We start from the raw sequence: 18,233 nt of genomic DNA on the forward strand, positions 1-18,233 counted from the left end.
GGTTGGATTTTGAATTTGGAGGTCTGGAGGTGCTTTGGCAGCTGCAACGGCTATCTCTTCCTTTACGCGAAAATGACATAAAAACTGCCCAAAACATGACTTTAACGACAAAATTCGGAAAATATGGGTAATTGGCGCCTTTCCGCCGATGACGTCAGCATGACGTCATGGCGGGCCCGGGTACGGAGGATGACGTGGCTGCTGAGGTGTAGGCCAGGGTGGCAGGACACGGTGGCGGGTGGATAAGGTGGCAGGGCTACGTGGAGGATCATATGGCGCGGGGGCAGAGGAGGGCGCTACGTCATGCTGACGTAGTGATGACGTAAGGGAAAGCGGTAAAGGAACGGTGGTAAGCGGGTTCCCCGCACCACCTTTGGGCAAAGGCGGTATCGGGGAGGGGGGCTCCAAACAACCCCACCGCCTGCCACGCGTCCCTTGTACGGGGCGGAAAACCACTTTCCCCGGACGCTAAAGGTCGGCAGGTCGGGGAGTGAAAATTACCGCCCACTGTTAGATCTGGGCAGCGGAGATCTGACGGCTGGCGGGTCCTCCGACGGATCGTGCAGGTTGGGGGGTCCCGCTGGCCTATTAAAATATTAAATTAAATATTTTCGGGCGGAGAACCTTAGGGTTAGGGGTTTTTGCATGTGTTTTTTGAGCAGAGGGAAGGTGAGGGCTTAGGGGAAAGGTTGTTGCTCATAACCAGAGGTTAGAGCAGCCCCAAGACAGGGTTGACCATAGCCCCTGGTGGACTGAAGTCTCCCTAAACAACTTATTTAGCTATAGTGCCAAAGGGGGGGAATATTTATACCATGTTTGGGGTTTATACACCATGGTGTTATAATAGTAGGGAAAGGGCCATTTAGGGGATTTAGATAATAGAATTTAGGGGTTAAGGTGAATGAGGAAAGTGAATGAGGAGTGATTTCATCAAGTGTATCTGAAAGTTACTTAGTTTAGGGAGTAGATCAACATGAAAAGATTTTTAGACAAGAAATGTGGCTTTTAAAGGAACAAGAACCACCATAAAACCTCAGATCTTTTCATCAATCTCCATGGATGAAGGGATGTTAGTAATAAGAGTTAAAGGGGGAATTTGGGAAGTTAGACATGCTTCCTTTCTTTGCTGCACCCTGATGGAGAAGAGGAGCTTCTCAACCATTGATTTTTCTTTGTGGACATTTCAGCACACACTTTTTTGCAAGGAATGATATTTCTGCAACCCCAACTGCCTACCCATCTACTTGCCTAGCATTTTTTGTTTCTTCTTGGAGGGTGCACTTGGATTTGCAGACCCTTATTTGCCTTTTCTTTTCTTTGGCTTTTTCCTTTTGATTTTCTATCTACTGCTACCCTTATTTCTTCCAAGGTCCCAGATTATGCAGTTGGGAGCCTTACTTCTCTACCTAAGCTACTTGTCTGCCAAGATTAAATAGTTTGGAAGACTTCTTTCTTCTTTCTCTATTCATTTAAATTGTTGATCCAGATTAGGCTGTTACCATCCATCAAAATTTAGACAACATCAAGCTATATACACAGATTGTTTTCTCTTGGAAATATGTGCTCTTTGCATGATCAAAGCAGAACATATTTGGAACTTTTCATTGTCAATCATGAAATATGAAACCTATTGGTATAGGTAGCTAACAGCAAGTTTGGTAAAGTGAGCACTAGTGCAGAGCAAAGGCGATGTTTCAACTCTGTGAATGCCTTCTATTGAGATTCAGACCAAAAGAATTTTTCTTTCACTCCTCCCTTGGTGACTTGACTCAAGGGCCAAGTGATATGAGAGAATCCAACATGAACCTGTGGTAGAAATTGGCAAGACCCAGAAAGCTACGGAGCTTTGTCAGAGTGGTTGGGGCTGGCTAATCCCAAATGACTTGGATCTTGGCTGGATCCACATGCACCCCTCGTTCATCAATAATGTATCCCAAATACTCAAACTGGGTCATGCCAAAAGTGCATTTATCCAAATTGGCACACAACTTGTGTTGCCGTAGTGTTTGGAGAACCTGTTGGATGTGGTGGAGGTGCTCATCCCAACTCTGGCTGAAGATCAGGATGTCATCCAAGTATACCACTACAAATGAGTTGGTGAATGGCCGCAATATGTCATCCATCATCCTCATGAAGGTTGCAGGAGCATTCGTCAACCCAAAAGGCATAATCAACCATTCGAAAAGGCTCTCCTTGGCTTTGAAGGAAATCTTCCACACATCGGAGGGTTCAATTGGTACCTAGTGATAGCTGGACTTAAAGTCGATCTTGCTGAAATATTTCCCCCCTTCAGTTGGTCCAGAAGGTCATCAATCCGTGGGATCGGGTACCTATTCCAAACAGTGATCTTTTTGAACGCCCGGTAGTAAATACAGAGTCTCCAAGTCCCATCCTTCTTCTGTACTAACATGATCAGGCTCCCACAGGGCGATGAACTTGAATGGCTGTGACCTTTCTGCAGCAACTCCTGAATCTGCCTCTTGATTTCGTCATTCTCTAGAATGGAGCGCCGATAGATTGGTCCATTGGGCAGCGGTGCACCTGGGGTCAGATTGATGGAGTGCTTGACCTGGCAATGCAGAGGCACCCCTATGGGGGAGGTGAAGATGTCCTCGTACTCCTCCATGACCTTGTCCATCTATTGTTTCCATTCAGAGGGGGCCTGTCTGGAGGTTGTGGCCATCGTCTTCTTCTTTCCCCAAGGGTGTATCATCAAGAAAAAAAAATTCCCGGTTTTGGAAATGAGCTTACTGCATTGTTTTACAGTAACTAAAGAGATGGCAGTAGGCAGTGCTACCTCCGATATCTTGTACAACTTATTTCCCAAAGTAACAATAACAGCACAAGGCCTTGACTCATACACAACATTTTTCTTCCATAAGAATGGTTGGCCTAATAATACATCACAAACATCAAGGGGAGAAACATCACATAATACCTCATCCGTGAAGGGCTTGATGTTGTATGGAAGGCATCAATGCTGGCTCACGTGAAGATCCTGTCCTTGGTGAAGCCACTTGATGGTGTATGGTTGTGGATCTGTTGTGGTCGATAAGCCTAGCCGCTTCACGACCTTTACCAAAATGAAGTTCTTTTGGCTCCCACTATCGACAATGAACTGTAGCAAGGAACCCTTTACCCAGATCTGGGAATGGAAGAGGCGCTCCTCCTCCTCTGGATCTTCAAGTTCCTCCTTCTGGATCTTTGTGGTGGCAACGGTGGCATTGGGCTCCGCATCAATAATCTGCTTCCTTTTGTCATTCCCCTTGTCAGGTTCTGACTAAGAGTCGTGACATGCAGCTGATTCCAAAGCCTTTAGCTCGGCCACTAGTGATAGCCTGGCTCGACACTCACTTGTGTTGTGAGTGGAGCTCTTATGGAACTCACACCACTTTCCAGTGTCCTTCTTCGGCTTCGCAGCGTTGTTCTTTGCTTGCGGCTTTGGCAGGTTGCCCTGGGTCGTCCCGCCTTAGCTTTGTCCTTTGTTCTGTGGTTTGGGGGCACCTTTCTCTTGCTTCGAATTTGCAGATCCAAAGTCTCGCTTCTTCTGTTTAAACTTTTGCTCGATATTGACCGCATATTGGTATGTCATGCCGAGCAAGGAGATGTCCAGGAATTCCATCTCATCCTCGATGTACCTATGTAGGCAGCCGAGGTACTTGATAACCAAATGCTTCTCAGAATCCTTGATACCAAACTTCATGTGAAGGGTATGAAAAACATTGGTAAACTCTGGCACATCTTGGTCCCTTCCCTGTCACAACATTGTCCACTTTATGTATTTATCCTCATAGCTCCTAACAGGGTAGTACTACTCCTTGATGGCATCCCAGAACGAGTTCCAAGTGGGTGCGGCTGAAAACAGTGAGTTCGTACTTTCATCCTTCTGCTCACAGTAGGTTTCCCACTAGTCCTTGATGTGGGGGGCTACTTTGAGAAGTGCAAAGGTGATATTTTCTTAGCTGGAAAAATCATGAATGGAAAAATATCCTTCTAGCAGATTTAACCATTTATCTACAGCATCTGCATCTATCTGACCCTCAAATATGGGAATGTCAAAGTTAACTTGTACCTTAAAGGGTGTGGCGCTTCTAGAGTAGCTTCCGGAAGTAGATGTGTCGCCCTTGGGTAGTCGCTGAAGGATCTGGGCAAAGTTGTCTGTCATCGCGTTCCTTTGTTGCTCGAGGGCTTCCTCAAGAAGGATTTTGATAGAATCTCCTACCCCCTTGTCTTTCTTTTCATCCGCCATGGGAGGCTGTCAGGATTTGCGAGGCTGGTCTTGTAAAAGTCGACTAGTTCATGTTGAAAATAGCAACAAGAAATGCTAAAACTAGAAATGCTAAAACTAGAAATGCTAAAAATAGCATTGCTAAAGATATAATTTTAGGATATTCCAATTTTAATTTGTCCTTGAATTAAAATTTGAATTTAGTCCCGCTAGCTGCTTGAAAAATAATTAATTAATTTATCTTGAGTTAATTAGTTGGAGAAATTCAAGCTAGAAGTCTTTGTGAAGTCATGCAACAGTTATCCCTTAAATTAAGGAGATTATCCCTTAGTTAAGGAGATAAGGATGAGTTGTATTTGAGTTGCAATTAGTTAGCTCAGTTAACTTGGTTAAGTCCAGTTAAATTAGTTCCAAACAGTTGGAGGAATTATTGTGAGTTCAGTCAGTTAATGCATGCATGCATGCAACTAGTGTACTCCAGATAACTAAATATTCTCTCATCAATAACTTGTGCATGTCAGTTCAGACAAACACCTAGTTGAGATTAAAGGCAGGGACAGTGTACTATTAGTTGAAAGAATATTCCCATGAGGAAATCTCTTGCATGCAAAAAGAATTCCTTCCTTGAGGATTGCACAATTTTAGAGTGTGTAAGAGTAATGTTCCACTTGGTTGAAGGTGAATCATCCCAGAGGTATAGTGCAAGGAAATAGGAGGCTTGGAGGACAGAGGGAAAGGCATATGTGTTGTCTATTCTGTCTATGAGCAGCAGTGAGGGATTGTACTGAGAGCTGGATAGCTTGAGAGCTAAAGCTTTGTGTAATCCTGAGATATTTCCACTTGTATGATAATACAGATAGCGGGGTTTTTTAGTGGAGGCTTTCCCCAAAGTATTCTTCTATGTTTCATGTGTGATTGTTTCTTCTTCTCTGTTATATGTGTTATGTTTGATCTTGCTCAAAATCGATTAAGCTTCCGCAAGTTTGATTGTAGAAGTAGATTAAGTATTTTGCTTTAGTACATTGCATAATCAGATTAATCTATAGTGAGAATTTCTACATGGTATCAGAGCAAAGGTGATTAGAAGTTCGAAGTTTGAAGTTCTTGATTTCAGGTACAAAATCAATTTCTTATCACATCTCAAAGTTCACCAATGGCGTTCAATGGCTTGATACTCGAGTATGCCCTGGATGGCAGCTCGAATTACATAGCATGGCAGGATCACATGGAAGCGGTATTAGAAGACAATGGTTTGAAGGATTTCATTGATCAAGAAATCCCCAAGCCAGCAGCAGCAAATGCCCAAGAAATAGCGGAATGGAAGAAGTGTGTGGCGAAAGCGAGGAGGATTCTTCTAAAGGGAGTTCGAGAACATATTGTCTCGAGTCTCCATGGGAAGGAGACTTCATTCTCAATGTGGAAGACATTGAAGGACCTATATCAGAACAGTAACGACCAGAGGAAACTGGTGCTGAAGGACAAGCTTCAGAAAATCAAGTGTGAAAAGGGCAACACGATTTCTACATATCTGAACAAGCTCACCACCTACAGAGATGAGCTTGGCAGTGTAGGAATAACGACAGCCAATGATGATATGGTGAGTCTTGATCTCCTTGGTCTTCCTAAGAGCTGGCATAGCTACCAGGACTCAGTGAATGGAAGAGAGAAACTGCCAGATTGGGAACTACTATGGTCGGATCTGATGTGGGAGGAGATCAAGAGGAGCACCAGAGATGGTTCTTGATCTAAGCATGATGATGAAAAAAATCTAGCCTTAGCCAGTAAGGCAAGGAAAGGGAAAGGGAAGGCTTCCCATTCCAAATCAAGTTCTTCCCATGGTGGGAAGAAGATTGACAAATCCAAAGTGAGATGCTTTAATTGTCATGAGGTGGACCATTATGCAACAAATTGTCCATTGAAGAAATCCAAGAAGGGATCCGCGAAAGGATCAGAAAGTGAGGCACTAGCCTCTCAGTTCGAATTGGATTTTACCCTCATCCCATGCATGGTTTCATCGATGGCGGATTGTGTTTGGTACCTGGACAGTGGAGCCTCATTCCACATGACCAACGATAAGAGTTTATTCAGTACCTTGGAGGAGAAAGACCTCAAGATGTGCATAGAGATGGGTGATGATGGAAAGTACCGTGTTTCAGGTGAAGGTATGGTTGTTTTTCAAAGGGAGCATGGAGCTCCTCTCACCCTAACTGATGTAAAGTATGTGCCTGGACTGAAGAAGAACTTGGTATCGGTCGCAATGTTGGAAGACAAAGGCTATGATGTAGTCTTCAGTAAAGGAAAGGTGTTCCTGAGACACATAGCCACAGGTCAGACCAAGAGGATTGGGATTTGAGTGAAGAATCTCTACAAGCTGGAGGTAGATGACTGTGCTGCATTGAGTTCCAAAGCGGAATTGGTGCAAATACAAGATATTGACGAGTTATGGCATAGACTGTTGGGCCACTTGCATCATGGGGCCTTAAAGATAATGTAGCATATTTATACTAGACTTCCTAAAGGTAAACTTGAGCAAGTAGACACATGCAAATGTTGTACCTTGGGAAAGTACACCAAATATTCCTTTCATGATCGAGACAGTCGAGTTGAAGCAATCTTGGAGCGAGTTCATACAGATGTGTGTGGACCATTCTTGACAGCCTCCACCGCTAAACAAAGATATTATGTGATTTTCATTGATGATTTTTCTTGTAAATGCTGGATCTATTTCATGTAGAAGAAGGATCAAACCTTCTCAAAGTTTTGTGAGTTCAAAGCTTTGGTTGAGAAAGAATCAGGGAAGAAGATCAAGGCCTTGAGAAGCGACAATGGTGGAGAGTATGTCTCTCAAGAGTTTAAGGACTTCTGTGCAGTGGAAGGAATTAAACAGGAGTTGACGGCACCTCATAACCCACAGCAGAATGGGTTGGTCGAGAGGAAGAACAAACAATTTTGGGGGCAGCTCGGGTGATGTTGCATGACCAATGCCTACCACTTCATTTGTGGGCTGAGGCATGCAACACAACGGTCTATTTGCATAATAGAAGCCTACATCACATTCTTGGGATGAAGACACCAGAGGAAGCTTTCTCTGGGAGGAGAGCAGATGTGGGTCACTTTAGGATCTTTGGCTCATTGGTTTATTTCCATGTGACCAAGGATGCCCGGAAGAAACTTGAGTCGACAGCTGAGTTGGGGATACTTGTGGGGTACACTGATACACCCCACAACTATCGGGTGTATTTTCCTACCAGTCGGAAGATAGTGGTTTGCAGAGATCTTAAGTTTGATGAGCAGAAGGCCATGCAAGTTTCCCTTGAGAGGGAGCTCCAACTATAGGTTGTGGAGGAACTTTTGGTTCCTAAGGAGGAGGAGCCTCAGACTGATGCGGAGCAGCCGCATGCAGAGGTTCCAGGAGTGGAGACATCCACTCAAGCAGAGTCTTCCAGAGATGGGCAGAAGCACATGAGAGAAGCTGACAGATTGTTGTCGAATGCAAGAGAGAATGTGGGAGAACCATCTTCTCAGCGCAAACAGAGGAGGTCACCTGTTAGGTACACTAGATACATGGCCCTTATTGGGGATGTGTTGAGACCGAGCCATATTCCTTTGAGGAAGCAGTGCAACAACCGATTTGGGTTGATGCTATGGTGGAGAAGTATGACTCCATAGTTCAGAACAGTGTTTGGGATGTGGTTCCAAGACCAGAGAACAAGTCAGTTGTGAGTTCCCGTTAGCTTTACAAGGTAAAGCATGCTGCTGATGGTAGTGTGAAGAAACATAAGGCAAGGTTTGTTGCCCGTGGTTTCTCACAGGTCGAGGGGATCAACTATGATGACAATTTTTCTCCTGTAGCAAGGTACTCATCTATCAGATCGATGTTTGCACTATTAGCACAGATGGGTTGGAAGATCCATCAGATGGATGTGAAGACTGCATTCCTCAATGGCGAGATTGAGGAAGAGGTGTACATAGAGTAGCCGAAAGGTTTTGATACCTTCGATCATGAGTCGCATGTGTGCCGACTCAAGAGAGCTTTGTACGGGCTGAAGCAAGCACCTCATTCTTGGTACACCAGGATCGACAACTACTTCACCGGGTTGGGCTTCACAAAGAGTGAAGCGGATGTGAACTTGTACCACATCATGGTGGAAGGTAAGTAGTTGATCATTGTTCTTTATGTTGATGATCTGATATTGACAAGTGATGATCAGTTGATCATGTCTTGCAAGGAGGACCTTGCAAGAGAGTTCGAGATGAAATACATGGGTCTCATGCACTACTTTCTAAGCATGGAAGTGTGGCAGAAGGATGGGGAGGTGTTTTTGTCTCAAGGCAAGTATGCCAATGAGATACTCAAGAGATTCCACATGGAGAACTGCAAGCCCATGCAGACTCCTCTAGCAGGTAACTGGAGGAAGGAGGACGCTACTTCAAGAGAAGTAGTAGAAGTTGTTGTGTACAGGAAGCTTGTGGGTTCATTGATGTACTTAGTGAACACACGACCAGATTTGTGCTATGCGGTGAACCAACTAAGTCAAGCTATGGTTCAGCCTACCAAGCTGTTTTGGAAGGCGGCTAAGCATGTTTTGAGATACCTCAGAGGCACATCTCAGTATGGATTATGGTACAGACGGTCAGAGGGAGTGAAGCTACAGGGCTTCACAGATGTAGATTGGGCAGGGAGTCCATCAGATCAGAAGAGCACATCAGGAGGAATTTTCAACCTTGGTTCAGCTGCAGTTTCTTGGTACAGCAAGAAACAGAGGTCAGTTGCACTCAGCTCAGCAGAGGCTGAATACATGGCTGCAAGTCAGGCAGCATGTGAGGCCATTTGGATGCGGAAAATTCTAGTTGGTTTGTTTGATCAGAGGATGGATCCAACTGTGATCTATTGTGATAATAAAAGTTGTATCAAAATCTCTGAGAATCCAGTATTTCATGACAGGTCCAACCACATCGACATTCGATATCATCATCTCAGAGACTGTGTGGCGAGGAGGATCATGTTGCTGCAGTATATTTCGACCGAGGAGCAAGATGCTGACATTTTGACTAAGGCATTGTCAAAGTGTATTTTCGAGTTCCATAGAGATAGGATCGGGGTGGCAGATAATCCCTTTCTTGTTGAGAGGGAGTGTAGAAAATAGCAACAAGAAAGGCTAAATATAGAAATGATATAAATAGCATTGCTAAAGATAGCATTTCAAGATATTCTAATTTTAATTTGTCCTTGAATTAAAATTGAGAATTAAAATTCGAATTTAGTCTCACCAGCTGCTTGAAAAATAATTAATTAATTCATCTTGAGTTAATTAGTTGGAGAAATTCAAGCTAGAAGTCTTTGTGAAGTCATGAAATAATTATCCCTTAAATTAAGGAGATTATCCCTTAATTAAGGAGATAAGGATGAGTTGTACTTGAGTTGTAATTAGTTAGCGTAGTTAACTGAGTTAAGTCCAGCTAAATTAGTTCCAAACAGTTGGAGGAACTAACTATGAGTTCAGTCAGTTAATACATGCATGCATGAAACTAGTGTATTCCATATAACTGAATATTCTCTCATAAATAACTCATGCATGTCAGTTCAGACAAAAACCCAGTTGAGATTAAAGGCAGGGACAGTGTACTATCAGTTGCAAGAATATTCCCATGAGGCAATCTCTTGCATGTAGAAGGAATTCATTCCTTGAGGATTGCAGAGTTTTAGAGTGTGTAAGAGCAGTGTTCCACTTGGTTGAAGGTGAATCATCCCAGAGGAATAGTGCAAAGAAATAGGAGGCTTGGAGGACAGAGGGAAAGGCATATGTGTTGTCTATTTTGTCTATGAGCAGCAGTGAGGAATTGTCCTGAGAGCTGGATAGCTTGAGAGCTAAAGCTTTGTGTAATCCTAAGATATTTCCACTTGTATGATAATACAGATAGCGAGATTTTTTAGCTGAGGCTTTCCCCAGAGTATTCTTCTATGTTTCATGTGTGATTGTTTCTTCTTCTCTGTTATATGTGTTATGTTTGATCTTGCTCAAAATCGATTAAGCTTCCGCAGGTTTGATTGTAGAAATAGATTAAGTATTTTGCTTTAGTACATTGCATAATCAGATTAATCTATAGTGAGAATTTCTACAGTTCAAACCCTAACTCCATATATCCCGACCTCGTTGGGGACATGCAAAGAAAAACAGAGAGACTAGACCGCTCTGATACCACTGATCCGGATTTAAACAGGAATTCAAAAAACTATAGATATAACCATAAACACAAAGATGCAGTAGAAATAAAAGTTCATTTTATTTAATATCAAACACTGAAATATGCTTACAAATAGAATGGAAATAAGACTAGCTCAGGTGATGGTAGCTTATCTCTGAGAAGAGATGTGGCAGCTGCATGCCTTTGAAATGTGTTACCATGAGGCTCAAGGGCCTTTTGATTATTGAACAATAAGAGCAAACCCTAAACAACCAAAACCCTAACTCGAGGAGATGTAACACCAAGAGTTTATGGGCCCCGTTGGGGTGAGTTGGACAGCCAACTTCCCGGGGTCATGACTTGGTCATATTATCTCCGTTTGACGCGCATGATAACCCGTTGGAAAGATATATCTGAGGAATACAATGGAAAATACAATTATAGGCAAAAAATCATTAGCGGTAGATTGTCAAAAACACGTCGTTTAGGGCCTAAAAATGGCTCCGGAAGTTTAGGACCTGAAAAACTGCTAAAAATAGTAAACTGTGCTACAATTAAGGAAACTGGAAAACTGAAAGAAACAATGGTGGGGGTCCAAGTGGAATTGGCGGGTGGCCACCGATATCCACCTGGATCAGAAGGAGTCTTGGAGTAGTTCTTGAAGCCTATCTTGATGCCTGTTTCTGAGCATTTTGGAGTTGATTTGGATCCTATATTGGAATTTGTTTTCAAGCAGCTTTAAAGAAGTTTCTTGGACCATTTTTTGGATCTTATCTTTAAACATTTTTTTAGCAATTTTGAAGACTATCTTGGAAGCAGTTTATCAGGTGGGTGTCTGAAGAGAATTTGTGTCCTCATTCTTTTTCCAAGTTGGTGCCTGGACTTGTTCGAAAGGATTGGTGTCCTCACTCTATTACTAGGTTGGTACGTTGGTTTGGAAAAAAGAACTATCAGTGTCCTTATATGAAAGGATTGGTGTGCTCTTTTCCTCAACAAATTTTCCCGATGATGAGTCTTGTTTGTGCCTTAAAACATCAAATATTAAGATGTACACTATGGATCAATCTTTGATGCAATATTCTAACAAACACAACCATAGAATACATTTGATTCATTTTTTATATTGATATTTACCTTCCCAAATCCTTTTGTTGAACCCCCCTCTAAATACATCATTCCAATAAAACCACTATTTTTACTAGATATCCCCTAACTTTACCAAATACCCCTTTTTATACCCCCAATACCTAAAGTATATTGATTTTATTTTTCACAAATCTTAAATCCCCTTTATATATAACGATTGTCATATCCCAATGAGGGCATCAATAGTGTATTGGCCCTCATATTAACACTCCTAACATAATGATTGATTGATTGTAGTTTGTTTTGGTTTCTCTCTCCTCCTTTGTGTTTGTTATTGTTTTGTGCATGTGCCCCAATATAACTAGTGTACAATAAAGTTGGATACATTGTAAAGGTACAATCCAAGTATTCAATGTTTTGTCTTTTTTGGCTAAAACTTATAAAGCTCAAACTTACACTTGCAACAAATCCCTACCAAATTTCAAACAAAATTGACCAAAAAATATACTTGAAAAAGTCCAAACATCAAAAGTTAAGCTAGACTCAGTGTAAATAACATCATGCAAATACTATTCACAAAGATACCATTTAAAGTTCACATATACAAATCAAATATAAAATTAAATAAAAATTCATTAAACTTTAATGCAAATCAAAATGGAGTTAAAATAAAAATAAAAATACATAGTAAACAAACTCTAATGAGACAACTTAAACAATATAGATATAGTTTTAATATTATTAAATTTTTTTCAAAAGGAGAAAGGGCCTATATAAAATATTTTTGCACTTTATTAGAATAAATAAAATATAAAATAATTTATATAATTTATTCTTAAAAGAAATCTATAAAAAAATTATATAATTTATCTAAAAAAAATCAAATAATAATATTATTATAAGTGAAAATTTATAAATTTGAGTTATTGATTTTTATTTATATTGATATTTATTTAAATGATATTAATTATTCTATAAAATATAATTAGATAATCTGAATAAATTATAAGATAAAATTGTAAAGTGTAAATTTATAAAAATAAAAAATAAAAAAATTAAACAGTGAAAATTTATAAATTTTAATTTTTTAATATTAATATTTATTTAATTGATATAAATTATTCACTAAAATATAATTAAATAAAAATAATGATATATTTATATGATAAAATTGTAAATGTGAAGTAAGTTATTATTAAATAAATTTTTTTGGGATAGTCTAACCATATTGTTTTTTGTCTTGAAAATCATGGAAATTGAGATAATATTTTGATAAATTGTGGTAGGGATTTTTGCAAATCCACGTTAGAGTGGTCAAAATTCAAGCTTTTTGGTGTTCTAGAAGTTTTTGATGGTGTTGAATCCATTTCCACCATTAAAAACTTGAGTTAAACACTACTTCTACAAGATTTGTGGAAATTTTTTGCCTACATTCCAGCGATTTTTTATCGGGCAAATGCTCCGCCTAAGTAGACGACACCTTTGTTTCCTAAATTAAATATAAATTTAAAAGTTTTAGGTAATATAAATTTGACCATTTCCTTCCCAAATTATCTATTAAAAAAAATTATTATATATAATTTTTGAATTATATAAATGTGAGATATAAAAAGAAACGACAATAAAATATATTATTTAAAAAATAAAATATATATAATAAAATTGTAATTCAAATATATTTGTCTATTTTGATGTGATTATTGCGAAAACCATCTTAATAATTATGATAAAAGCTATAAAATTACAAGTGAAATTTGAAGTTTTATTTTTATATTATATTTTTGAATGTATAATTGAGTTTAATGTTGCAACAATTTTAAGTTAGATTTAGTTATATGTGTGAGAGATGTTGAAACATTTGGACTACATCTTTTATAAATGGATAATTCAATATTTTTTACATTTAAACTACAAATGTTATCTTAAACATTTAAATTAAGTCTTTATCATAAATGATATTTTAAATATTTCGATTCATTTTTTTTTATCATAAATACTACTTTAAACATTTAAACTACTTATCTCATAAATATCATATTAAAACATTTAAATTATACTTGTGAATGGTAAATGATATCTTCAACATTTAAACTAAGTCTCTTTATCATAAATAATATTTTAAATATTTAAACTACCTATCTCATAAATATCATATTAAAACATTTAAATTATATTTGTGAATTGTAAATGATATCTTAAACATTTAAACTAAGTCTCTTTATCATAAATGTTATCTTAAACATTTAAATTACGTCTCTCTATCATAAATGATATTTTAGACATTTAGATTACTTTTTTCTATCAAAACTGACATGTTAAACATTTAGATTACGTCTTTCTATTACAAATGATATGTCAAACTTCAAGGTTTTGGGTGCCCAAAAAGTTTTTGATGGTGCTGAATCCATTTCCACCATCAAAAACATGATTCAAACACTCCCAGTGCAAGATTTCTTGAATTTTAATTTTTTTTTTGCCTACTTTTAACTATCGAACAATTCTTGAGACTTGATAAACACTTCCATACGACTCTTTATCATAAATAATATTTTAAACATTTAAGCTACCTATCTCATAAATATCATATTAAAACATTTTAACTATATCTAAATATGTTAAATGACATTTTAGGGTAAATGATATCTTAGACCTTTAAGAAGATTAAAATAGTAGTGAAATATTAGATTTAAAAATTAATTAATTAATTAATATTTATTAAGAAAATGTATTTACAAGTTATCAAACATGAATCTAACATGTAAGAATTTTAGGAAATATAGGAAATATATTTTAAGTACCTTAAATACATCTAAATAGAAATTTGTAATCTGATTACCGAACTGTTTCCAATGTATTTGATCTGAGCAATGCTCGTTGACGGTTCAACCAGAACCAGGCATAAACCATAGTGCGTAAAAGGTGGACGAAACCATTACGAAAAGGGGAAAATTTGGCCGATTTAATATATAAAAATATTCCGCTGAGAGTAAGCCCACAACAACCAAATACAATTGCCGTAGTGACAGTGAGAACCTGAAAGGGCGTGGCGAGGAATGTGTCTATCATTGTTTCTGACTCCATTCAGAATCCGGCGGTGAGACAAGAGAGGAAAAACACGGTCAAATGAAGTATCTGCATGCGATGTGAGGTGGGGGGTCGCGAGAAACAGGGATCTCAAAATCCCACATATATATATATTCACATTGTTGATGTCTCTTATAATGCCCACGGAAACAAAACAGTACCTTACCTTTGCTTGGAAACAGCCATAGAAAAGGAGAGAGCGAAGTTTAGCATGGCTACAGTTGAGCAGACACCAGCTGCTATGTTCTTGATTTTCACAGCAGCGGTGGCGCTTATTATTTTTGTACTTGTCAAGGTCAGGAGATCGATTCCCACCCAGAGGATGAAATTACCACCAGGAACCATGGGGTGGCCGTTCGTTGGAGAGACAGTTGCTTACTTGAAGCCTCACCCTGCTACATCTCCGGGAACATTCATGGAAGAACATATATCTAGGTACAGCTTTTCATGGCACTAGTTTTTTTGGGTAAGGAATCTATTTAATTAGATTCATGGAAGAACCTAACATATATCTAGGTATAGGTATAGTTTTCATGAGACTTGTTTTATATTGGCTAAGGAATCTGCTAACTTAGTTTTTCTGAGTAATTTATTTGCAGATATATAAATATATAATTTTTGGCTTTATCCGCTAGGGATTTGAAAGATTTACATCATACTTCATAAACATGGTGATGGCCAAATTTATTTTGCAGATATGGAAAGGTATTCAAATCGCATTTATTTGGACATCCGACTGTTGTTTCAGTTGACCCAGAACTCAACAAGTTCATTCTTCAGAACGAAGATCGATTGTTCCAGTCTAGTTATCCTAGTACCATTGGTGGCATTCTGGGGAAATGGTCCATGTTGGTGTTGGTTGGAGACATGCACAAAGAAATGAGAGCCATAGCTTTGAATTTCATGGGCAACAACAAGCTGAAGAACTCCCTGTTACAAGATATACAGACACATGCTCTTCTCATTCTCAATTCATGGAAGGAAAACCAGGCCTTTTCTGCACAAGCTGAGACCAAAAAGGTCCCACAACATATCACACACTAGTTCTTGCATGCTCTAACCTTTTTCATGTTGGTTTGAATTTATATATACTTCTAATTGGCTCACACTATTCTGATTGCACAGTATACCTTCAACCTAATGGCGAAGGAAATAATGAGCTGCAATCCTGAGGATCTTGAGACCGAGTACCTGATGAAAGAATACTTTTCTTTCATGAAAGGGGTTGTGTCTGCACCTGTGAATTTTCCTGGTACTACGTACAGGAAAGCTTTGAAGGTGAAGTGTCCCTCTTCAACTCTTTCAATATAGATAACAGAAATGAAGTTGGGTTGCTTATTTGAAATTTGTTTTAACAGTCAAGAGCTGCAATACTTCAAGCAGTCAAGAACACCATGGACGAGAGAAGAAAACAACCTGCAATGACCTGGAACTCGGACCTGCTAAGCAGAATCATGGAGGAAGGCAGCCTCAATACTGAGCAGATTTTAGATCTTATTCTCAACTTGTTGTTCGCTGGTCATGAGACCTCTTCAATAGCCTTGTCTCTTGCAATATACTTTCTGGCGCAATCTCCTGAGTCAGCCAAGCAGCTTAGGGTATAAGAACATGACACATGTGTGTAATACGAGCTTTCTACTTAGGGTGTGATAATTTGTAATATGGCCTGAATGCTTCTCTGTTTTCTTTTTCATTTTTTGGGTGGGACAATGGGAGCATCTGGACATACGATGAACTATAGAGCAGCGGGGGACAGATTCAAATTTGCACTGGGACGATTATAAACGCATGGATTTCACCCAACAGGTCGGTCTTTTTGCCTGAGCACCATGATCTTCCACAAATTTATTGATAGTGGCATATAGGAATGTTGCATTTTCAAAACTCAAAAACTCAAACATTATGTCTTGATGATGAGTGTGTATTGGACTTACTAATAATACTGTGGATCATATTCTGGATTCACTCTCTTTATATTTCAACAGAAGCTTACAAACAAGAATCTCACACTAGAAGCTTACAAACAAGAATCTCACAATAGATGGTTCAAGAATCTCACACTAGAAGCTTACAAACAAGAATCTCACAAACTTTTAGCAAAACTTCTCCTAAGTGATCACTACCAAAAATATTTTGGTAATTATAAGAAGCCTAATTTCAAGAAGCTTTAATCTCACTCAACCTCTTATCCTTGCAGGTTATCAATGAAACCCTAAGGCTGGGGAACGTGGTGCGTTTTGTGCACAGGAAAGCCCTGCTAAACGTCCAATACAAAGGTATGTTGATATTCCATTTTGAAGAAATCTGACTTGCAAAACTCAAGCATTATAAACACTATGTTAGTCGCAAGTCACTAATTCTATAAACATAATGTGTTGTTACTAGTATGTTTGTTTCAAACATTTTAAAAAAACTTTCAAATCTAAAATATATTTTAAGATATCAAGAATTAATGTCCCACTGTTTATTAGCAGGCACTAATACCCATGAGGGGATCTTAGATTATTATTCCATAACGAGCTGTTACATGTATGATCTCATATTGTAGGATACGATATTCCTGCTGGATGGAAAGTTCTGCCAGTATTTGATGTTGTTCACTTAGATCCAGATGTCTACGACAATCCTCTTGTGTTTAACCCCTGGAGATGGCAGGTATTATAGGGTTGTCCAAATATTTTCTAAGATTGTGTGTTGATCAATCCAGATCATATGCACGTGCATTCCTTTATATTAAAAGACAAGTTGCTATTCCTTTGATTTTTCAGAAAGTTGAGGGGAGTACATATTTCACACCTTTTGGAGGGGGGCCAAGGCTGTGCACGGGGGTAGAACTTGCAAAACTGGAGATTGTTGTTTTCCTCCATCACCTCGTACTAAGCTACAGGTAAAGAATCGAATCCAGAGGCAAGAAAAATATTTATATGTTCCAGTACACTTGACTTCTTAATATAGACCAAGTAATATATATATATATATATATCTTTGGCAAAATGTCAGGAAAATAAGGGAATAGAATATTTATGTGTCATTGCTAACATGATTTACTGCATGCTTTGATTTAATGGATGCAGATTGGCAAAATGTCAGGCAAATAAGGGAATAGAATATTTCTGTGTCATTGCTAACATGATTTACTGCATGCTTTGATTTAATGGATGCAGATGGGAATTGGCAGAACCAGATCTCCCCCTTGTTTTCCCATTTGTGGAGTTTGAAAAGGGTCTTCCAGTTAGAGTTCAGTCTATCAGACAGAATTGATGATCAACATTCAGCTTTTGAAAGATTTATATATCATATAAATATATATATATATGATATGAAGCATATAGATTGATATAACCATACAAAAAGATACAGGCTCAGACTGGTTAGGGTTTTCAATATTCCCATTCTTTGTACATCACCTAGCAATCTGTATCTCTGTCCTGGTATATAATATAATGCTGGCATTCAGGCTGTGCACGTGCTTGCCCCTGGCCATTGATAGAGGCGAAGGGTCTATATTGTACGTCCTCTTCTTTCTATTAGAAGACGGAAAGTTGAATGGTCAGAGGAGGACAGTGCACTAGCCGAGGAGAAAATGAAAATAAATTCAGGCAACGACAAAGATATATGAACTGAAATCTCACGTGGAACTGTCACTAAT

General features: G+C 38.8%; 1 protein-coding gene across 1 annotated transcript; it reads left to right on the forward strand.

Annotated features, from left to right (window-relative positions):
* The first annotated feature begins 14,574 nt into the window (after positions 1 to 14,574).
* LOC149259649 (cholesterol 22-monohydroxylase CYP90B52-like) lies at positions 14,575 to 18,217 on the forward strand. Its single transcript, XM_089376581.1, is given in 9 exon segments — positions 14,575 to 15,019; positions 15,280 to 15,604; positions 15,710 to 15,862; positions 15,943 to 16,182; positions 16,301 to 16,390; positions 16,782 to 16,860; positions 17,133 to 17,239; positions 17,353 to 17,471; positions 17,749 to 18,217. Coding segments are annotated over 9 exon segments (1,593 nt in total). The 5' UTR covers positions 14,575 to 14,636; the 3' UTR covers positions 17,846 to 18,217.
* The last annotated feature ends 16 nt before the right edge of the window (positions 18,218 to 18,233 follow it).

The sequence above is a fragment of the Pinus tabuliformis genome, chromosome 6, assembly GCF_031772625.1.
Source record: "Pinus tabuliformis cultivar Carrire ecotype Pingquan chromosome 6, CPIR1, whole genome shotgun sequence".
NCBI lineage: Eukaryota > Viridiplantae > Streptophyta > Pinopsida > Pinales > Pinaceae > Pinus > Pinus tabuliformis.